The 24225-nt window shown below is 39.3% G+C and overlaps 1 protein-coding gene across 2 annotated transcripts; it reads right to left on the reverse strand.

Moving 5' to 3' along the window:
* Window positions 1-1141: 1141 nt before the first annotated feature.
* On the reverse strand, window positions 1142-24080 carry LOC147237438 (zinc finger protein DPF3-like). 2 transcript variants are annotated; one of them, XR_015106340.1, is made up of 11 exons: window positions 24027-24080; window positions 13693-13853; window positions 13177-13284; window positions 8964-9091; window positions 7891-7986; window positions 7698-7758; window positions 7071-7112; window positions 6835-6975; window positions 4878-4991; window positions 3420-4478; window positions 1142-3089 (listed from the first exon to the last, which is right to left on the reverse strand). XR_015106340.1 is itself a non-coding variant. In XM_086149080.1 (10 exons), exons 1-10 carry the CDS (start codon window positions 24056-24058, stop codon window positions 4318-4320), a joined length of 1044 nt encoding a protein of 347 aa, XP_086005206.1. In that variant the 5' UTR covers window positions 24059-24080; the 3' UTR covers window positions 1142-4317. The 2 variants fall into 2 exon arrangements, 1 of the variants encoding a protein (XP_086005206.1); XM_086149080.1 differs by having other exon boundaries at window positions 1142-4478.
* Window positions 24081-24225: the final 145 nt, after the last annotated feature.

Raw genomic sequence — 24225 nt, forward strand, 5'->3', positions numbered from 1 at the left:
GTGCAGTAACTAAACTTTACAATAACTAATTATACTCTCGCTCATTCACTTCCAATAACCAGTCATTTTGATTACAATCATCACAGGTTTTAGCAAAGTTAAATCACTCATTTATTTTCTATTCTGCTTATCTTGCACTCAGGGGTGCCAGAGCCTATTCGAGCTGTCAAAGGGCGAGAGGCTGGGATTGCCCTGGACTGATCGCTTGTCGATCACAGTGCAACATTTACAGACATATAATCATTCACTCTCAATCGCACGTTTGGGCAATCTTTGGTCTCCAACTAACACACTGCATTATTTTAGACTGTGGAAGGAAACCAAGGAACCAAGAGGAGACCCACACCGAAAGGTCCCAGTTGGAATCAAACCAGGGGACCGAGTTGTAGTGACGTGGGGGTGCTAATCACTGTGCCACCATGCTGCCCTCAAAGTTTAATTGTTTTCATTTAACTTTGTGTTTTATTGACATTTGTCAATTGGTGAAAAGGTCATAAAACCTTAAAATAATTATATTCATATGTAATTGTTATAAGTCATTTAATTTCTGTCACTTTAGAGCTCAAATGATATGCCCTACTGCTCTGATGAAAGATATTTTGAATCTCAATGAGTTCTATCCTGGTTAAATAAAACAAACAAAAACAACTCTGTGCTTTGTTTTTGACCAGAAAACTATATTTATAAAGTAATTTTTCAAAACTTGCACTTTTAGACATCTGATGATTTGATTTCTCACATTAGAGGAGATCCAGCGGTTTACAACTAATCTTGATGTTATATTGTCGCTTTGACTTTGATGAATCTACAATACAGCTTTTGCTTTCAGTTGAATTTCATTAGATTGCAGAACTTTGTTGAAGATCTAATAAGAGCCATGTAAGGCCTTACACAGAAACAAAAGACATCAGAATTCCAGTATGCAGTTATGGTACCAAGACCAATGTGTTGCTACTAATTTCAGGTAGTTGTTTATGTTACATGGAAAGGCCTTAGTTTCGTAAGAAACAAACACTGCCGATCAATGTGAAATTCCTGCTCTTTCCTGTAATGTTATTTCCTTTTAGAGACTCCCAAAACTCTCGCAACGACAACTATCTTAAACAAAACAAAAATAAACTAAAAATGTCAAGACATTGAGCATTGCCAATAATTCTTTATTTTTTAGAATAAAAATAGTTTAACAAACAAAGACTTCATTCTCTCCATTTTCACTTGTATTTACAGCTTAAGATATAACAAACACCCAGACATGTCCATTTCATCTCCTCTTCGCTCCATTCCCACCCTGATCATCCCTCACCACCCCTTGCAGGCTTTACGGAGAGTACCAGGGCCTATTGCTGTGTATTTGACGAGGTATACAGGCAATCTAAACAATTGGTGACACACAACTCAAAGCAGACATTACTACTACCTTTGTTTGGAACGGAATTGCACAAGGCCTGACCATAAAAATGAACGTTTAGCAGTCAGGATTGATGGAAAATGTGTCCCTTACTAATGTGACTTTGGAAGATAAGGAGACATACTTATACATGATAACTGATAAATTTGCCAATCCATTCTTTGCCCAGCAGGAGATAAATTGTTGTGTGGAGAGTCCCTGAGGGAAGTAACGAAAGATGGTTTGACAGCATAAGCACTTAGAAAAGTCATAACAGACACAGGAGTAATAATTCTTCTTGAAAATAAGAAAAAAAAAAAAAACATTGTGGCTATCATTACACTGCTGCAGTAGCAGAGAATCACACAGATGGGCACAAACTTCTAACACTTCTTAGCATGTGTAACCTGTGGAAATATGGGATTTTTGTTACAGTACTCCAAGCACCTTCAAAATGTCATAAAGCAATTAGGCCTTCAAAAGCACTCAATAGTATAATCATGGATAGCTTGGGTTTACTATGTTCACTTCTTTCCAAGAATCCAAATCACAGCAGGGTCTCTTTAGCAACAAAATTGTTTTCAAATGCGTTGGATATGAATCGCTCGCCTTTATCGGGCTCTACAGAAGAGTTCAAAAGAAAGATTGAGAGCTTTACACAAGTTTGACCCCAATGGAGAAAAAAAATCATCAGAAGAGAGACAAAGTTGAAGCTTGTTATTGCAATGTTTTCCTATAGCATGAGACTGCAGCATCCCAACTCCGGTAGTTGTTTATAATGGGATCCTTGTGCAAGGATATTATCCCTTCTTGCCAACTGAATACAATCACATGATTCAGGGCTGAGGGGCTGAACAATCCACAACAGAGGAAATGGAAGATGCCTGAGTAGTTGAGGCTATTGTGCACCTGATCAGGACAGAGGTATCAGTACAGACTGAACAAACGCAAAGAATCATACCAATAAAAGTTCAATTCAAATCAAATAGAAAGATACAAGACAGAAAACAGGGAATAGACATAATGGTGATCAATTCGAGTCTGAATGAGATCACAGGCCCAGTAAATACAGAGAGCAAAGTGGGGCAGGAGCAGTTATATTTGTACTGTCTTCCAGAGGTCTGCATGTAAATAGTGGAGGGGTTGAGCACCGTCTCTATGGCTGGGGGTGTCAGGGGGTCACTGGTCAAATCAGGTTGGAAGGTCATGGCTGTCAAAGCTGGTTTCCAGTGCGGAGCGGCAGGCTGGCACAGTGATGAGGGTAATAACGTCTAAGTGTCACATCAGATCACACGACAGACACACAGTTGCAAAGCAGGAGTGGACAGGCTGGGCCTCCAGGCCCCCAGTGCACCCTTTGGGCACAAAAAAAAAGATTAAAAAAAGAAATCCCAAGGCCTGGCCTTTAGTGTTCCTGTAGTTCAATGGAGCTCCAGCACAGTGCAGTAAAGATGAAATAAAGCTGGATCAGCTCACATTGCAATGGTTCAGAAATGATCAGGTCATATTGTCAGGGGAGTGGTTAATTCATTTAAAACACCAGGCCTGTAGAAGAAGTAAATGTCTTTTCATCTATTTCACGTCAGTTATTTTTAGGCCCAAATCAGGAGGGATGTGAAGGCTCATTAGTTTTTGAGGGTTAAATCCTCTTCTTTACCTATTGCTTCCACTCCTGGGCAACAGGCCAATGTGCTGAGTGCTCCTATATGATAGAGACATAAGAATTAGATTTGTGCATGGCATATTGAGGGAAACTAAACTGCTCTTCCAAAAACTGCACCTTTTCATTCGTCAGAAAATGAGAGAACACAGGGTAATAAATACCCCCCTCATCCAAGACTCCATTGGATTGTACAATAAGTTAGCATTAAGTGATTTAGTCTGATTCAAATTCAAACTGACTCACAGATAGACTAAATTATCATTTTGTTTTTGAGATGACAAAATATAAACAGCAGAGTGATAAGCCCTTGTAATTTTACAATCTATAATTTGTACTTTGCTGAATTATAAAAGAATTGCTACTGCTTACCTTCCATTTATTGATTCCTTTATTTACATCTGTAAAGACAATATTTGTACTTCATCTTCAAACCCTTCCATTGGCCCATGGTAGTCCTTTCATTGGTTCCTTCATGTCATAAAAGTACAATCCAGAGTAAGAGCATAATAAAGAGACTTTCATAGTCACGCTGGCTACAGGTTCAGAACATGTAGCTTAAGTATGGGTCTGCAATGACATTCAAGCATCTTCCAAGCTGATCATTCACACCTCAGAAGATTTCATTTGTTCAAATGTCAAATTTCTCCAGTGTTTTTGCGTGTGTATGTGTGTGTGTGTGTGTGTGTGTGGGGGGGGGGGGTTACAATATTTGTGCTCCTTCTCCAGTGAGGGGAATACAACACTCCAAAAACATATTCTGTTTTGCAAGTCACTTTTCAAGAAACACTGACAGTCATTTGTTGCCTTAAAGTTTATATATGTATATACATACATGTATATACATATATACATACATATATATATACATACATACACATACATACATATATGTATATACATATGTATATATTATATACATATACACACGTATGATATATGTATATATTATACACACGTATGTAAATATATATATATGTATGCATATATCTATATATATATACACGTATGTATGTATGTGTGTGTATGTATATATATATATATATAACACACACACACACATATATACACACACATACATCCATATGAAAAAAGTTCATAAGTTATTCGACAATGTTCAGTAGATAAAATACCACTTCTGTCCTGATATCATCACTTTGTGCTTTCTGCAAAATAAAAATGTTCCAACTTTAAAAAGAAGCAGCAGGTTTTTGCCAGAGAATCATCAGTATTAAAAAAAAAAGTCTCTTTAAATTTTGATGTTTTTGCTCTATCTTTGTCGGCTTGATAATCCATTGTTATTCATGGCAGACTCCTCCAGTTCATCGTCCTCAAAGCCATGAAAGGTGGAAGTGTCGCTCTCCGAGGTGGTGCCAAACAGCTCCTCAGCTCCGGTAAAAGCCCCATCCTCCTTCTCGTCTCCACAGTCAGCTGGTTCCCAGGACAGGAGAGGAACCATCAGAGAAAACATCAGCAACAAGGAGCTGCATCAGCAGCTGTACCCTCCCATTCCCATTCCAATGCAGTAAGTAGCTACTTTTTACTCTGACCTCACTCACTCTGGAGAAGGTCTTGCTAAAATCTTCTTCTCGTAACAACTGGACTTCATTTCTCCCCTTGAAGTTACTTCACCTCTCATTCGAGAGACTTCTTCAGTTTGAAATGAAGAAGCCTCTCTAAACCGTCGAGTTGTTACGAGAAGATTTTGGCAAGAATTAACCGTAACCTGGATGACTGAGAACCTCCACAGCTACACAAGAGAAGATTACTACATGCAATAATATCAAGATGAAAAAGCAGGTTCCTTGATTTTTGTTTTTTAATACTCACTTTTGCATCTGCACGCTGTGCAGGGAGACTCAGATTTCACCATTTTCTTGTTCGAGCCCTGGCATTTAATACAGTAGTTGTTGGGAATGCTCATCCCACCAGGAGCCTTTGGACCTATAAGGCATGTGAAAAAAAAGGTTATTTGAAATTCATAGCCCTCGAACCAATGTTAGGGGTTTGCCCATAAAACTGGTTAAACATTATTTACAAATTTTGCATTATGAAGACATAAAAACAATAATTTCTGCTAGAATCGGTAATTTAGAACTTCAAATAAAGCAACACTAGGTTCAACTGAGTGGTTGTATATTTTCTAATTTTTCTATAGAGCAGATCCTGTCAAAATGAAATGCTCCAGTGTGTCAGGAATTAGTCCATGCAGAATCATGTACATATTTTTATAAATTTTATTTAGTATCTGGCAGTAAAGATGCTAGAATTTTTTTTTCTTTTTTAAACACTTGATGGCTTGTTCATAGTTGAGAAGTTCCGCTGGCTTCCAGCATGGAAAGGAAAGAAACAGCACTGCTGTGTATACATCTCTGGATACATTAAATGCATACATCATTTTTTGAGAGGCACAAAAGGAAAGACTATTTTAAACTTGACAACGCCTGTAGTTTCTGCCATGGCAATTTAAGTCCGAAGTGTGGTGTATTGACATATTAGTGTTCAGCTGTGTGAGCTGTACTGCTACGATGTACAAAGTGTCTTTGGAGGTTCTCAGTCATCCAGGTCATGGTGAATTCTTGTCGAGATCTTCTTGTCTTGGCAAATGGACTTGAATTTCTTCCCTTGAAGACGTTTCACCCCTCAGCCGAGAGGCTTCTTCAGTTCTAATGACCTGTGAGGAGTTTCCGAATATAACTGCCAGGGTTTTGGGTAGGTCAAGATTAGGGTGGCTAGTTATGTAAGGGGAAGAGGTGATCTGCAGAAACTTGTGGTAAAGGGGGCTGTTTTGCTGATGGAGGTGTTGCTAAGGGCAACTTACTGGGATTGGCCTGGTCCGTGTTTGCAAATCCACCTTGGTATTGATCCCAGTAAGCTGTTGTACGTTTGTGAAAGGTTGTGTCTGAGGACCCTCCCTCTGTACAGAGATGTTTTTCTGTTTTGACAAAGATGGCTTCTTTGAATCCTCAAACCATCGGTCTTCTCTGGCCAGAAAACGGACATTGCTGTCTTCAAACGAATGACCCTTGTCCTACAGGTGTATGCGGACAACATAGTCCTGTCCTGAACTGGTTGCTCTCCTGTGTTGCGCCATTCGTTTGTGCAGAGGTTCTTTGGTTTCTCCAATGCAGATGTCATCACAATCTTCAGTCCAACTGATAGCATACACAACATTCTCTATCTTGTGCCTGGGTGTTTTGTCCTTGGGGTGCACCAGTTTTTGCCTCAGGGTGTTATGGGCTTTGAAATCTACCGGTATATGGTGTTTGTTGAACACGCTTTGGAGTTTCTCCAAAACACCAGCGACATACGTATGATGATGTCCTTTCCTTTGTTGTTGTCTTTCTCCTGTTCTATGCTCCTGCGTCTGGTGGTTTCTGATTTGGCTTCCCAAATCAGAAACCACCAGGAAACCAAAACGTCTGGTTTCCCAAATCAGAAACCACAACTCTGCAGCACAAAATTACTAATTTGTCTGCATTCGTCTGATTGGACTGAAGGCAAAAAGATGGCTGGTAATCAATTTTCAGTGCAAATGGCCATAAATACAAAATATTTTCTCTGTTGAACACCTGAGTTAATGCTTTAAACAGATCATGGATAACAATATTCATGTGTATCTATTGTCTTTCCAGCTTGGTACAGAGAGGAGCAGATATTTTGGTTGACTGTAGGATTAAAACATTTCATTTTTATTTTTTTAGATGCTTTGATTTCTGGTTTGGTGAATTTTATAATATTATGATGTAGTTCAGCACTGACATATTGTGCAGTTTGTGCTTCTCACGTTTGTGGCGATCAGTCTGTTGGACTGAGGGGGGTCGGGGGCCCACAGAGCTTCTCTCCCCAGCTCTGTTCTCCTCCGCCAGATGGGAATGAGTGTAGTGATAGCTTAGTCCTGTGCGATTCCTGTAGCGCTTTGCATAGACTGTAACACATTGGGTGGAGCTATTCAGTAAACATTATCAAGACAAACAACGCATAGAGAAACTGTTATCAAACCAAGCCAAAAATATGAAATACCTGAGTTTGAAGATTTTAAGTTAGTCTTTTGTTTGTATCTGTCTGAAACAGAGAAGTAGAAGAGGGCAGGAAAACAACAGTGATTCATTATTCACCAGAAGAGTTCAAGACAGAATAACAGACGCCGCAGTGAATCTGATTCACCTTGTAATCTCATCTTTAGTACTATGTTGGCATTTCAATTCATGTGTCTTTGTAATGATAGTGATGATAGCTCTGAGGTTACTTGTGAAATATAATCTTTATTATTACTTCTCTACCTGCAGCATAAAAACTAATACTCACTTATGGGCTGTGAAATATTTATAAGAAAAACCTTACATTCCATCTATAAGTCTAAAATAGATTTGAAACTAAAATATCAATCATAATATTTTTAAGCTGTTACAAGCTTAACACATTCCTGATTGAAAATGTTTTCCTCTATCTTGATGTGTATGAATTAACTTCTATACACTTTTTATGAGTTCAGCATTGTACAAAATTTCCAAGACTTCAGTTGTTTACTCACAGCATTAGACTAAGACTATTAATACGGAGGAAACAAGGCACCTTCACTGTTTGGAACTGAAAATGTAGCACTACACACTTGCATAACAACAGCATACAACTTTTATTTTAACTTACTGTCACAAACATATGGCTTGTCATTGTCTAGATCTGTCCTCCGGCGCCCTGAACCCCGACCCTGAGGAAACATATTATCAATCTACCGCCAAAAGCAACAAACATGAGGCATAGCATGCACCACAGGAAAAATTATAAATTAATGTTGATTATTCTTAAAGTGGCTAAAAACTGCTGCATTTAAGTCACTTACTCTTCCTTTGCCCCTGTGCCTCCTTTTTGGTGTGTCCACCTCATAGTCGTCATCATCGTTGAAAGCATCTTCAGCTGCGTCTGCTTCTAGAACCCTCTAGGAAAGACAGGGATGTATTTTAGCTCTTCCCATCATATAGGTGTTTATGACAGATGCAGTGTTTTCTTAGTATACCTATGTACATAAAACCATATGGAATGGCTTTTCTTGAGAAAATGTATGCTGGATGATTCAACAACCCTTCTCTTTTTGTCCTATCTACACATGGTGGAATGTTTGACACTAAATATGGGATAAATAGCTTTTGACTGTGAAAGGTTTTGAAACTCAGAGGTCAGGGAGGTGATGAGTTAAACAAGATTTATACTCTTATTTGCATTCTTATGGACATGTTTTTTTTTTTCCTTTCGTCACAGGGGCTCTGACCAGTAAAGGCAGATTTAAATTAGCTTCTATATCGGGTAGAATAAATCTGTTGCATTGTCCTGGCTAAATAAAAAAACACATGGCTTTTCATTGGTTCGATTAGCCACAACTTTAAAACTACCTGCCAAAAATGTGCAGGTTATGCTTGTAGCAAGAAAGGGGATTGCCTCAACAAGGCGTGTTTTCAACAATTTCCTTTAGGATAAATAAAGTTGGTCTTATTCTTATTCTTCTGAGGCACTGGGATGGGTGAATTTGTGAGTTTTGGATAATAGTGGATTCTTTTGGTTGTTTTAGCACATCTCATCTAGTTCCTGAAACATTTTCAGTCCATTTGCATGATTTCAGCGACAGGTTGATAGCATGGACCAACGTCACTAGTTACTCAGTACTATTTGCACGACAACTTTAGAGTAGTATAAGAAAAGTAAAAATAACAATGCAAAGGTCTGAATGTTCAAATAGCAGATCAGGCCTGATTAATTTCTTTTCTTGTTCTATGATTTCACATGTTGTTTGCACTTGGACAGAAGTCCAGAGATGGTATAGTAGCTAGCTTGAACTCGAGCAGTTTGTGTCATGGTTGCTTACCTCTCAGACCAGATCGACTAAGACATTGCTGTCTCTGGAATATTGACAATACTCACCTGGATCTCAAGCAGACTCTCTTCATCATTCTTAGAGTTTATCCTCTTGTCAAGACCCTCGCCTCGTAGCAGAGCTTCCAGTGTGGTGCTCTGGGTGGGCAAGGAATCCTTGGACATGAGGCCACTGTCTGCAAAAACAAAAAACAAATTGTTGGGTGAACCATGAGTATTGTGTTTCATACAAATCACAATTTTTCCTTAATAACATACATGCATGTTGAAGTAAATATGCGACACGTTCAAACTGTCTCTGAATTTTTTGCCTCCCATGTAGAGAATCATCAAATTACAGCTCTTTGTTGACAAAGTAGTTGCATGCCAAAACTGTCCCATCATACATAAATGTTTATAACTTGGCCAGAGTGTCACAGCCAATCAACCACACCAAACACAAACATTTTTATAGTAACTATAGATGAAAACATATATTGTACATGGCTGATGAGACTAAATATTTGGGACTCTGTGCAAGTGCATCACAAGTTTGAGAACTTCTACTTAAGATACCTTTAATAGCCATATCTATTATATTTTATCTATTATCTATATCTATATATTTATCTATATATATCTATATCTATTATATTAATGAGACATTTTTAATCTTCCAGCTTTGAAGACTTTCGGTTTTTTTTTTTATGACTGTGAAAAAAATCTAACAACTGATTTACTTATGATACTTATGATTTGTTTTCCTGCTGGTCATTATTCTAATATTACATTGAAAGAAGAGACCCTTTACCTAGATTCAACCTCAGGAGTCGTTACACTGAGTTAGAGCAAACAATGCTACAATCTGATTTCTGTGTGCAGATTTTTTATACTATTTCCATTGTTCTACATCTCTCACTCACTTTGACAGTGAAAAAATAAAACAATAGGGCAAAGTGAACATTTGTGTGTTAGTAGCTGTTATCTGATTTTCCCTGAACTGACTGTCATTGCCACTATTTTTGCAGCAAGGGATTACCGCACAAAACAACATCATTTCATTCTAAGAGAGAGTGCATTGTCACCAGTGATCTCTCAAAAATGCTGCATATGCAGATATTAGGCTGGCTTTGTCCACAGGAATCTCTGAGGTACAATGTAGCAGCTTATCCCTTTAACCTGAAAACATCTTGTACATATCACCTCCTACAGTGAGCAAAAGATTCTAAACAAATAATGTAGGAGGTTTGCAGGCTGAAAAGACACACTAGAACAAACAAAAGACCTGACAGTGAGTCAGTTGGAATCACACTTTTTATTTACAGTCTTCTCTACTGAAAACTCCACAATCATCCAAATTGCATCGTGGTTGTTTGAAAAGGGGTCACGCTTCAAAGTTCCCCTGACTCTAGCTCTCTATCTAAAACTTCATCTTGCCACTATACTCACTAGAGGCTTTCCAGACTTCTGAAAGAAAAAACATCCCTCAAGCAACTGAAGACTACACAGGTAAGAAAGTGATAAAGGTGGTGAGCTGGGAAGTAAATATAAAATGCTTTGTTTAAAATTAGTTCCTTCACCATGCTGCAGCAGCCCCTCACCATTGTGTCTGCACACGTCGACTTTCAACTCTCCGCGACGAGACAGACCCACCTCCCCTCCCTCACTCTCTCCTAATACATGGAAGCTGGTGGGGCTAAAAATAGAGCCAGCAGCAGCCTGCAGCGGGGAGCTGATTTTGCATGCAGCCCCAGTCTCTAGCACACCATGAATTAGACAGTCTGCCAAAGCAGTGAGACAGCCAGCCAGCCAGCAAGGAGAACTTTGGCTGCTGCCTTGTGCTGTCCACCTCTGGCCAGCTGCGGAACATGCACTGTATGAGAGACGCCAGGTTAAATCAGGATATGCGTCCCCTCCGCTGGGCTCTCTCTGACAGAGTGCACAATCCACTGTTGTTGGGGAAGGACAGAGACGGCAGGGTGGAGGTGGCGCGGTCTTAGCGAGTGAGGGCTCTGCAGAAAACAATAGGCTCCAACAGGGAAACAAAGGCATGGTTCATGTGTAACCTCTAATTCATTTCAACATTTGTTCACCCAGTGTGAGAATTCTCCATTGAATTCTTGTAATCAAGAAAATCAATCCATAATGATTTCATTATGGTTTGTGTGTGTACACACACATATATAAATATATATATATATATATACATATATATATTACATGTTGTGTAGCACAACTATCTTTTGTTCACTGGCCTTTCACCCGGGCTTGAACGACTAGAACTACTTGCTATTTGGCTCTCTGTTTAATTTCATCTCCTATATCGTGTGGTAATGTATATGTGCTTACTGGGGCACCTGTACCATCTGTACAAAGCTCCATTCAACTTCTTTAATGTTACACCAAACAAATATACAATGCTTATTAGCTACACTGACCCCATAAACCAAAAAAAATTTAAGAATTTCATTATTTCATTATTAAAAGGCTGAGCATGAAGTACAGTGCCCTAGCTTCATCGATTACCTTATTACTGCCAATATGCCAACAGAATAGGTCAGGATGTATTGGTACCTAATATTCTTTAACTACAAATCCAGAGAGAGGTAACCCACAGCCCTAGCTGCATAGCTACCTTCTTTTGAAGAAAAAAGTTCCATTTGGTACTTTTACATCTCCACAGCCAAATATACATTCTTGTCTCTCTGCATTTGTATACAGAACATTAGGTGTAAAAGAAGCACAGTGTTTTTGACTGCATCTGCACCGAATTGTAAACAAAGGGCTTTAGGTTTGGTAGGATTCAACACCCATGACCTTTTGCACTGAGTCTGACTTTGCAAGCAAGTTTCTAAACCAGTAAACCAACTTAGCTGGAAATGACCCAAAAATAGTTTTTATCATGCGCTTTAGACCCTGTCATGGCCTACATCATAATCACATCACAGCACAAGCCAGGGCAATAACAAAGAAAAAACAAAGTTAAATGGCATCACCTAGGGCTACATAACCTATTTCAAATGTTATCGTTCTATGCTGTTGGGTAATATAATTGAAAGAATAATTATTAAGCTATATGTTATATAATCTATCTCAACTGGTGCTATAAAGGAAATCCCAAGATAATATAGATTTAATGCAGTGACACAATTGGGGTGAAGAATGTTACAAAAGTATATAAACAAAACAGAAAGCACAGTTAATGGCTGACAATCATTAACATCTGAGATGTAGCAGCTGTGATAAACACTGAATAAGATGTACAGAAAGCCTGATACACCACTGTCTTCTGGATCACACAATGTACAAAACTCAGCTATAAAATCTTTTTTTTTCTCATTTGCTACACATGATCATTTAGGGCATAGGTGATGGGATTTAACAGTGTGAATGTTTTAAGTCTTTTCCATAGAACACGTGTTTTCAGGTTGGTGAAAATGTCTAGTATCTCCAGCACAGGTAATCCTCCTGTCTGTTCACTGTGATGCGTTTATGTTTAATCTAGGACATCGGTTGACTGCATCCCTGGTGTAAAAAAAAAAAAAAAAAAAAAAAAAGATAAATCACGTTACCCAAATTTTTTTGATGATGATCCAATTTGCTAGCAAGTGTTAGGTAACATCATTAGGCAATATGATTTGGCTTCAGCTAGGCCTCACCCACCTACCCAAATGATAGTGCTTACAATGTGAAAAAACTTTTTCACAGAACCTTAGCTAAGGAATACTGACCACAAACCACACGCTGGCTGCATGGCTGATTTGGGAAGGTATGAAGAGATTAAAGAACTTGCCACAGAGAAGACGCTCAACCAAAAGGTAGGGGAGAAGAAGAGGTAAGGAAAATAAGAAAGATGGAGGATATTATGGCAAATGTGTTGAATGAAGAGTGAACTATTACAATAGGCAGCCGGAGGAAGCTAAACTCCCTTCCATAACTCTTATTAAATATTATTTGCAGTGGCCCAACTCCGTTTCGAGCTCCCAGCAGTGGTAAATCTAATTACGTGGTCTACTTCTCACAAAACAAGTATACCAGTCGTGCTGAACACAGCCACATTTCATCCTCTAGAAAAATGACTGGCAGCCTTTTCTACTCATCGTGCTACCATTGAGTGATGTGCTTTTAGCAAGATTATTCCAGATCATCACTGGTAATCACATCAGCTATGGGAGGTGGGTGTGAGAAGGGGGAAGAAAAGGCTGACAAAGAGGAGAAACTAAGAGGAGCAGTACATAGGAGAGCGGAGGGAGCCTGGAGAAGAGGCCCTGCAGAAACTTACCAAGCTGGAGACCGTAGATACCCAGGGTGGGATCAGTGGTGGTGTGCAGCCGTCTCTTCTTTCTCCAGCACCGGGCGGGGTATGTGTACATCTGTCCCGCTTCCACTCCTGCATAGTAATGATTAAATATATGCAACAAGACTGTTACAGCTCCAAAGTACTGTATATTGATAATGAAGAACAATCAAGATACTTGATGGTATTTATGGTGACTTTGAAAAACATTTTTTGAGGCCAACTTTAATATTTGCCTTTATTTATTACATTGATGTATGTTAGAAAGATAAGAGAGAAAATTATCACGAAATATAAAATAAATAAAATATACATGAAGTGTAGATTGTCTTGAGTAGCCAGGCCATGATTATCAGCAAGGGACATTGTTAGCAAATTCTTTGAACATTATTTTCAGTACTTTGAAGACTTCAACAGAAACCCTGTTCAGTTTCAGCTCAGTTTCAACTCAAGACGAAAAAAAAAAAATATCTGTCTGTGTGAGCATGTGTGTGTCCCCACCAGGGCTGCGGTGGTGGCGTTCCATCCAGATGTAGCAGTTGTTCTGGGCCACACCGGTTTGTGAGTCCAGGAATGGCAGTCGTACACTGCGTTCAGCACACAGGCGAGCATTGTAGCTGCGGCACTGCTCGATGGCCTCCTTATAGAACTGATCGCCCAGCCTGGAGGGGGTAACCAACGAAGATTAGCAAAGTTTATTGAGGTAGTTAACACACGCAGGCCCTGCATAATCACTGATCAAGAAGTCTCAAATCTCCGAGATAAACATTTTTCTCGTGCATGGTTACAGCTTGTTTCTTGACATGGTGGTAGTGAGCCACTCCACCATCAAGCAGCTCACACTTAGCTCCACTTTTCTGAGCACCAGTGAGATTTTGGCTGGCCCTCAGGGCTTCAATGTTAATATTCAGAGTGAAATGGGGAAAGATATTTCACAGTCAAACCTCAGACGCTGCCACATGCCTGGTATGCCAATTAGCTTACTTAATTAATCGCAGCAGAGTGACGAACACAAGGGCAGGATCTAATTTGACTATATCAAAGATGGGCAAGAATACCACAATTCATGGCAAGGTACTATGTGTGTTTATTGTTATGTCTTAGAGACAACAGGAAGAATAGCTGCAGGTGGTGATCGGGGCATCTCTACACACAGGCTCCTCCATGTGTTTTTAATTACTAAGGAAGGACAGCCATTTTGAAGTGAAACTAATTAGCTGACAACAGTGAGACAAGCCCAGAATCATTAAGTAGACCTGGGGAGGCAGGAACCTAATTTGTCCTGCTTTAACCCCCTCTCCATCATTGCTCCTCGCCCAGGATGAGACAACGTCCAGCAGATGAACAGACGTGTTAGGAATGCTGTCCCGCACAAAGCCGACTGCTCTGTGGTTCACACAAAGCCACAGTGTCTGAGGCTTCTGGGAAAGAGGGGCTTCATGTCCGTGTGGCTGAGAAGAGTAAACACTAAAATGTCACAGGTACAGCATGACAGCAGGAATGGGAAGACAGGTGTGAGAAACAGAGATGTGGGAGGGTGGGAACATGAGAAACTTCAACAAAAAAAAAAAAAAAGTACAAAATGAGGCTCAAGGCTGAAAAAGGCAAGTTTTTGGATACATTTTGTAAAAGGGAGGATTATCGCATTGTAACACCAACAGTACCCTAAAAAGAGGTGAATACTTTTATACTATTACACTAATGCAGCTGTTTTCAATCCTGTGGGATAGAGAATAACACAAGAGATGTACCAGAGGACAGCCTGATATTCTTCTTGTTGAGAGATATTAGCCTATTATGAAATTTTGATGTGTTATGTCTACTAGCCGTGATTGCTTTTAAAGAGAAATGTCCTACGTCTCCTGTATCAAACTCAACCTGCATACTTTACTGCCATTCCTTGGTATCAACTCTCAGCTATGATGGTGCAGCGTGATGTATCAGCTTACTGAAAACAGACTGGCTGTAAATTGTCCCCAAAGTAGTCTCTGCTTTGCGGACAACGTGAAAGCAGCACTCCTCTGAGGTTGCACAAGAACAGAGGAAAAGAGGATGCTAATCAGTCTTGGGGAACATTTTCAAGGGAATGTGGTGTGGGGATGGTGGTGGTGTTGTTGGTGTTGTCTGGTGGGCGGTGCCTGTCTGTGCAGCGACATGCTCTCAATCAGAGCCTTGCTGCCCCAAGCAGCAGGTGCACCGGCTTAGGTGAGAGATCTTTCTGACACATGCAATGAGTGCCTGGATGCAGAGATTCCAATGAAACAGGAGCAAGTGAGACAGTAAGGGAGAGAAGCAAACAGACACAGATAGACAGAGAAAGAGAGTAAACGCTCATGCTCATTCCTTTACTATGGTAAACATGGACATAGACATGTTTCCATCACATCAGGGGACAAAACACTGACTTTGATCCATGCAATGGTCATTACCCAATCCCTGTTCAAAATTCAGCCGAGAAGTTTCCAACGTAGGAGCTAAAGTCTTTGCGCCTGAACCAAGTATTTGGGATGGGCTATGAGGCGGTTCAGGGCAGGGTTCTCACATGATCTAGTGTGTTGGCACATTATCATGATTCTTGTGTTATGTGATTCGTGTGGTGTGTCAAAAATCCAATGGAATGGGCATATAATTTTGGCCTTACAGAGTTTATGTACAAAGATTTTCTTTTTTAAATTTTGCCTCAGACCCTAAAGCTGTTTGTCATTTAGGAGTGTTGAATAAATAATACTTAAATAAATACAGTATAGTTAAACTATATAAACTAATAAAAGTACGTATATGTTTTGTGAGATATTACTAGGCACATTACTAGGCTAACATAATCTTTATGCTACACAGACCAAGATATACTTTCAAATTCAACTTTATTTCACTTAAATCATATAGATTCTATTTCCATTTCAGTTTTTAAGAATTTTCAATAGATTGAAACATGACTGGAATATGGATTGATAGAATTGTGACAAGGCCAATACTTACTATTATTAAAAATTACACCTTGTCTACACCAAACTATTTACAAGCTGTCAACTTGTACGAGGAGTGTTTTATCTGTGTGCTTAATAGACTTCATGAATGAGTGGTGGAACTTGTGACCTGAGTTTTTTTTCAGTGCCGGATCAACCCACATTTGACATCCGGTACTAAATTCTGATCACTGTTAGTGAGTGTGATCATTGGTGGCTAATTAGGTTGCCGTTGAATAACATTACATATGGTCAGTTATTAAGATTTAAAAACAAACAAAACAATTAGTTCTAAAAACAGCAAAACTGATGATGATACTGAAATAATTTGTATTTGTGCAATGCATAGTTTTAGCCTCACCAGTGAGCACACTGATCTGCCTCATATCCTAATAACTCATCAGTTATTCAATGCCAGCATAACCTGCCATTCAAAGGTTTTGACTTGGGGTAAAATAGATCCTGCCATCAGGTTGCTTGCAGTGGGCTGGTAAACTCGTACTAGCTTATACAACTTGCATGACCCAATTTTCAGATATTGATATAGGTATCATATCATGATTTCTTTGACACACATTTGTTGAATATCAACTTTAAGGTGAAAGCACAAAAAGAAATTTGACATCATTAAGCCCATCTCGAATTCAGTGCAAGAAAAGAAACTGACCAAAGCAAAAATGAATGCTCTACAGACTCACAAATTGCCTAAATATTTCCTCTGTAGGCTACGTCTGAGACGCTAGAAAGTTTTTTTGTTTTGTTTTTCTTTACAAATCATTGCCTGAAAAAGTAAGACATGTTGACAACAGCACATTGCTACATTTGTATGCAACATGAAAAAGCAATTGCACAGACTGATGGGCACATTTACATGTTGTGCTTTTAGCTAAAATAAAATAGTCACATGAAGTAGAATAGTAATATCAAGTTGAAGGAGGAAATTCAGGAGTGTCTACCTTCTGTATTATGGTGTCTGTCCAGGGTATACTATATGGGCAGGCAGCACATAATACTCAAACAAGGTTGATTTGAAAATTGAAAAGTAACTGTTAAATCCAGCTAGTGGACCCATAAAAACAGAATTTTTGGAAACTAGAAAAAGATTTAAAGTGCTGGAAGAGTAATGACAGACAGCTTTGTTATGACATTGTTGTTAGCTAGCTAATAAATTCTCTGAATGTGTAACTGGCAGTGATCACAAAGTTTTACCAGCAAAAATGTGACTGAATTTTCTTGTAAAACAGTAAACGGTGTGGTTTTTCTTTCCTTTTTTGCAAACATTTTTCAAGTGATGCAAAACATAATGATTCATTTGGTTACAGTCAGACGTTCATATCTGTTCATGTATTCAACATGCAACTTCAAGCGGGGGTCTCTGAGTACAACAGCATTGGCACATTTTTCAAAATCAATCAACAAAGAACACAGCTCCTAATGTATTGCCTAATGACAATAATCCTCCCTCAGGATTCCTGCAGTCTTTGCCACCAGATCTGAATATTTAGCATTCTACACATTGGAAAGTGTGTTGGTGAAGCACTGATAAGCCATTCGGCTTGTGTCTTTGAGTCTTTAATGCTTGGAATTTCTGTTCTGAATTAGAACTGCCAATTGAGGCTTTCTGGTGCTTCTATTGTTGAAGGACAAAGTTGGTGAATTTACAACTGAATGAAATTGTGTACTTTGATCTAAGTAAAGGGTCAAACACAAGCCACTCTTACACTGACACTAATTCTAACTATTCAACAGGTCCTAAAACTAAAAATGTTTTTATCTCAAACTTGCTTGTTATTCTCCAAAGGCTGAAATAAACCATCACAATAGGTATGAATTAGGGATTTATTCATGCAAAGTCCGATCTAATTTCTCCAGACTTTTCTCCTCTGGCCTCTTTAAAGGTGCAGACCTTTTTCCACTGTACTTGACTTGAGGAAGTTTCTGAATCTGAATTCTAATGTGTTGAAATTTAATGCTGCTATTTAGTTCTATTTAGTTTCATAAGTAGCTATTTCGTTCAGTTGCCAAAAAATGTATACTGATCAATTGCAATGCTGTAATCTGCCAATGCTGGACTTTCAAAGCCCATGTCAGTAAACCGGTAAGGTTTACAAAACAACAGTTGTCAACAAAAGTAAAATTGTGATTTGACTGCAAACTAAAATAATAATTTTATTTTACAGTCAAACATCCAGGGTCAACCAGCATAAATTCTGTGCTCTAAGTGTCCATTTGCAATATAACCAGTCTGATCGTCTGACCGCTTTTTGATTGCATTGTTTTGTGTTCAGTGATCGCTACAATAACTAACTAAATTATGAATCTAACAGAGCCGAAACCAGAATAACGGCTTCAGAGTCAAAAGTCATTCTGGCTCTGCAAGCATTTCAGCGCTTAGATGCGGTGCAGTTGAGTGTGAGTGCAGGAGAGCAAGGAACAAAAGCAAATCTTGTGGCCAGTGGCCTCCGCTATCAGCATGTTTCTGTCAACACTTTGCCATGTCACATGGCTGAGTCCGTAATGTGAGCGTATGTCAACACTTATTTTGCATATGAGACAACAAACTCAAGTTTGTTTGAGTAACAGGAGTGTAAGCTCCACTGTCCACTTCAAAATGGAACAGCATATATAAACAGGCAGAAGAAACTAATTGGATTGTAACCTCCGTTTGAGCAACTGCTTGGAGGATATGATAATTTTGCAGGTGCACAGCTCTTTCACAGGAAGCAACAGCAGCCACCACACAGGGAGGGGGGAGGACTTGCAGACTGACTGTATCCTGACAACAACCTCTAATTACACCAATCAGAACAACACAGATTAAGGGCAGGAGGAAAAAGGGCCATACACCTCCACACTGCAAGAGCCAAGATTCAAGTTAATGGCAACGTTGCTGACCAATGGGAGGGATCTACTAACTGCAACGTCAATGGAGCTGTAGGCAGAGGACAAGTCCAACCTTCAGACCTCCAGCTGTGGCTACAATATTAATAAAGATGTATATGCCTACTTATTAATTGGATGTTGTAGAGTCCATTTTACTTTAATCAGTTTCCAGAGATTATTGGCCTCTCGTGAAAAGAAGGCAAAGATAACTACACAGATATGTGCAGAGTGTGCTGCAGCCTCATCTGTTACATCTCTCAAACAAAGTCAAACCAGCATTTGACTTCCCCCAAGTGAATCATCTTAATACCAAAAAAAGGTCAAACCGGTCCACAGGAGCAACATCCAATTAGTGTCAAGTGTGACTAATTATAATCTGACAAATGTGTGAAATGAAGTCAGAAGCCCAACACAGAGGCTAATTATAGCAGATTGAAACACTTCATTAAGTACAGTTTATAGCAAGGAGACATTCCACATAATAATGCAAAAATGACTTTGAGATAAAGACCAATTTGACAGCACAGAAATTATGAAATATGCTTTCCAGTAACAAAGTACAAAAGTGTAGTTCCCCCACTGAAAGACTACTAAAGGGATGTCTTATCTTATCTGTAACAAATACTGGATATTCAGTAACCCATGTTTTCATGCTAAGCGTTCACACAACACAGAAGGTCGCATTTGAGCTGACTTCATTGTAAGGATCTCTTACAGCAATAAGAAATGGGACAAAATCCATATTTCAGAAACTATGATGAAAATTGAACTCTGACATGTAATTTGTTCATTAGCAAATAATATTATTTATATGAATAGTACAACTGTACATTATTGAAATACTGTCCTGACTATGTAAAAAGAGCTCAAATTACTTTTTGGTTTGCTTACTTTTCCATCAATTTGGTGATTGACTCTATTTACAAGATAGAAGCGAGTCAAGGTATAATCAATTCATTAGTATTGGCTTTCAACCAATTGAAACCAGTATTTTGTTGTATATGGGCTGCCATAAACAAATAAGATCTGCCGACAAAACAGCTGTGAGTGAGCCTAATAGGTTTAAACACCTTTAACACTTTATTTCAATAGGGAAAAAAATAGTAGATTATGTGGAATTGTGATAAGACCCCTATAAAAAATCATATATTGTTTTACTTAGTTAAGGGACAGGATGGATGCAGGCACTCTGTTTTCTTAATGGATGGCACAAGAATTCCATTTGGGCCATGGGGAAAATACCCAAAAACTTAATGATGGATGAGATGGGGGAGGGCAAATACAAAAAGTTTCATTGGGGCAACACAAAATTTCTTTGCAGACACTATATGTACTAATAAAATGTATAAACGCGTTTGCCTGATAATTAGTACAGATATTCACATTTTTTTCTATGAAATGACAGAGAACTCCAGGTATTTCAAGTGGTGAAATAAAACACTATTATGCAATTACCCTTGCAGCCCACTTATAGCAGCAGACCAAATAAACTAGATAACAAAACTACTACCTACGCATAAACCATTCTGTGCGTGTAGTTTATTACTGCAGACATATTGAAATATCAGCATTTGAAGATGATTTCATTTTTAAGTCTGTATCAGCTGCAGCCAATGTCATCCTGATAATACTGAGCAAAGTCAACAAAAATAGGCTTCTACTACATGTACATGAAGCCCAAAGATTAGCAATGAAAGCACTAATGCATAAACAAAGTTTCGAATCAGATTTCAATTTAACTGGCAGTTCCTCATTCAGTGTGAGTATGCATGTTGGGTGTCATGCTGAAAGGCTACTAGAAGGACCAATACTCTCTGGTACTGGCCAAACAGTTTTGCCATTATCTTTACAGAATTGTATTGCTTACAAATAATACATGGAATTCTTACTGTCTACTTGCTAAAGCAAATACTAATGTCATCCATTCAACTAGGTCTAAGTTGCAAAATGCTGTTTAATAATTTAAACAATTTCACAGAACATTATTGTTTTATTGACTTTTTTTTACTATTTCTTGACTGGATACTTAAAGTTTTATAATAGGATTAATCTTTGCATGAATTTGATTGCATGCAACAGCTGCAAATTGTGAGAGAGAAAATAGTGTACACAGCACACAACCCTGCACTTTGTTGCCAACCAGTGGTGGGCTGTCAGGGCCTGCAAGTCCTTCTCTGCTGGCCTAAAAATATCTGAATCACAGACTGACTTTAATTATATTCTGTCCATGAATACTTATTAAATAATTCCAAATGGTCTGTCTGCTTCCTTTCATGGCTTTTTCCCTGGCTGTGCTGCTTCCAGACATGTATTTTCATATTAAAGCATTTAACCAATCATATTTCAGCCATTACTTGTTGCTAGGCAGGGTCAATGTCAAAGATATCTGCCTGGAGGCCTGCAGAATCAGATTCACAGGCTTTTCAAGAAAAGCTGGACATCATCAAGAAAGGCCGGGCAACTCCGACGCTTGCAAGCCTGTTACAGGAAGGAAAAGAATTTGTCCGTCACTTTCAGTCCTCTAACTATAAGTTGTCCCCCTGGCTCACAGTCTCCAAGGAACACTCCAAATTGTATTGCTGGGAGTGCTTGTTATTTGCCACTGATCCACATGGTTTTTGGAGCTACACTGGGTTTGTAAATTTGACTTGCCTAACCAAGGCAACAACGAGACACCAGAGCACTGCCGGACACCTAAAAGCAAAGGTGCTGTCCAAAACTTTTGGGAAAACCAGATTGGCTCTACAGCTGAGTGAGCAAGTGCGCAGCGAGTAACGCAGCACAGCTCACACTGGTCCTGTGTTATGTAATGGGCACATGTGTCAAGCAGTTGATAAGATTTAAAGACCCTACCAGTGGGAAATGAGCCAATGACATTGCAGGTCTTATTATCCGATTTTTGGTGGAAAATTAATGTCTGGTTAAAGTTGTAGCACAGTGTTTTGACGGCGCAGCAGTCATCTCTTCTAGATTAAATGGACTGCAAGCTAAAGTTAAGGAGAGAGCAGCTGTACACATTTGTGTGTTTGGCGCTGACCATCCCTGTGTCCACTGCTTCTGTCAAGCGAACATTTTCAGCCCTAAAGCGAATTAAGACATATGCCAGAAATACGAAAGAGCAGGCTCGACTTTCAGCATTAGCTTTGATGGCGATAGAAAAGGACTTCTTGATGGAGCTGAATCACACAGATAATCTATAAGACAGAGTAATTGAACTCTTTTTGAGGAAAGGAGGATGGATTTTGTGTACAAATAATCAAGAATTTTTGGTGAGTAAAACGTTTCTATTTTCTTAAATAATATATTGCAATTTAATGAGTGCATTACTGTTGCTTGTTTATATGTGTCACAGTTGTAGAGGGAGGCATGTGCACCCCCAGTTTGTTTCTTGAGCAACAGCATTTATTGTGGCTACACAAGTTATCCCTGCAATTTAACGGCTCTTTATACTGTATTTCTGCATAATGAGATGGTTCTTATAGCCATAAAATAGTTCTTGAGGGGTGGATTGATAAACGGAGCATCACTGAAGGCCTAGCTATGAAATGCACAGCCTGCCACTGTAGCCGACAATATGTATTTGGTGGTTGTGTAAAGTACTATGGTAACTATTTCAGCCCTGTATGACTTAAATAAGATATTATGCAGTAGACTTTGACTGGAATGCAGGCTCATCTGGTGTACCTTCCAGGACAGAAGGTACACAAACAACGTAATACCCGGTTAGAATATATACTTCATCCCAAAGTAAAAAAACACACATCTAAGATTAAATCTGTGTGTCCATCGAATCAATTCACATCCTTTCCTTGCAATGGTAATGTCAAATCAACAAAAGCACAGTGGTGCAGTGTTGGTGGGTCCACTCCTCGTGCTGTGGTCCACGAAGGTGCAGGGTACCTCTATGAGGCAGCAGATGGTTCTCCTGCTTGTATCCAGCACTTCCTCTCTGTTGGAGCATCTCTCTGACAGATGGGCCCAGGATCCTGGACCAAGCTAATCTCCAACACTCCTCCACTTAAAGGCACAGCGGAGCGCCTGCTCAATCTCCACACATAGCCTTCGTGGTGGCGAAGATGATGATGATGATGATGGTGATGATGATGATGATGATGATGATGATGATGATGATGGCGATGACGATGAAGATGATGATAAATCATCAATGCAAACGGGATGTGTAAACGATTGCACAGTGAAATGCTAAAAACGGGTGCTGTTCAACTTTCAGTTATATTGGCACCGGTGGAATTTGAGAAACAAACAAAAGTAGAAACAAGAGAAGAACAAAGGGAGAATGGAGGAAAAAGGTGGAGCATTTCTTTGAAGTTGATGAATAATAGCGAGTATAGCAAGGGCTATCATAGCGCTGAGCGACGAGGTTTTTGTTTTTGTTTTATTTTCTTTCTCCCTTCTGAAACGGCGCACTCAAATTGCTGTCACTTTGTTCGATATGGCCAGCAGGCATGCAAACACAAAATGCCTCCTCCCTTGCTTTATACCGGGTCCTGAACACGTCTGCGCTCCGTGGAGCCAAAGTTGACATGTCGGCAATTCACGCCAACTATACACGACTTTCGGAATGTCAGAGGGTATTCCGCCGCTTACTTGACAAAGCACGAAGAAAATCGGCTTTGAATTACAAGGAGCAGCGGAAAGGCACGCTGTCGACAGTTTTCTAAATAATATTATAATCAAGGAAGACGACACTGTCTTCTGTTGTGGGCAACCCCGCAAGGAGTAGAAGCCCTTCTGATACAGCAATAATGTAAGGCAGCCTTTAGCACATGTTTCGGGCTGAATATTGAAATGTGGTGAAATAAAAGAACTATACGGGGGGCATGCAAGAAGTCCTCAAAATGAATTTAGACAGCTTAACGTGATGTATGCACACGACAGCAAATCACATGCACGAACAGCTAGTATTCGCAGACTAGTTGGCAACAAATTATTTAGCACATTTTCCACAATGTCCAAATTACTTACGCTTTTAGTGGATTCTGAATGACAGCCGCCATCTTGCTACAATGTAATGCAATATCGGCGTCTTGCAGTTCTGAGGGAAACCTAAGGAAACAGGCCAATCAGCGCTCGAGATGAATTCGTCGACCAATAGAGTTGGCGAGTGCGCCAGCGAGGCGTGGCTTTACGGGGTAAACTGTCAAAATAATTTTAAAGGGTTTTC

Source organism: Fistularia commersonii, chromosome 1, assembly GCF_037954325.1.
Source record: "Fistularia commersonii isolate RoL2024-O1a breed Wild chromosome 1, RoL_Fcom_v1.0, whole genome shotgun sequence".
In the NCBI taxonomy this organism is placed as follows: domain Eukaryota; kingdom Metazoa; phylum Chordata; class Actinopteri; order Syngnathiformes; family Fistulariidae; genus Fistularia; species Fistularia commersonii.

What these genes read in the sequence shown, in the direction of transcription:
- LOC147237438 (XM_086149080.1), bottom strand. Translation starts at nt 24,058, where the DNA reads ATGGCGGCTGTCATTCAGAATCCACTAAAAGC. An exon ending in ATTCAGAATCCACTAAAAGC is followed by an intron (nt 13,854 to 24,026) that starts GTAAGTAATTTG and finishes TACCCCCTCCAG; the next exon opens with GCTGGGCGATCAGTTCTATA. An exon ending in AGAGTCTGCTTGAGATCCAG is followed by an intron (nt 7,987 to 8,963) that starts GTGAGTATTGTC and finishes TGTCTTTCCTAG; the next exon opens with AGGGTTCTAGAAGCAGACGC.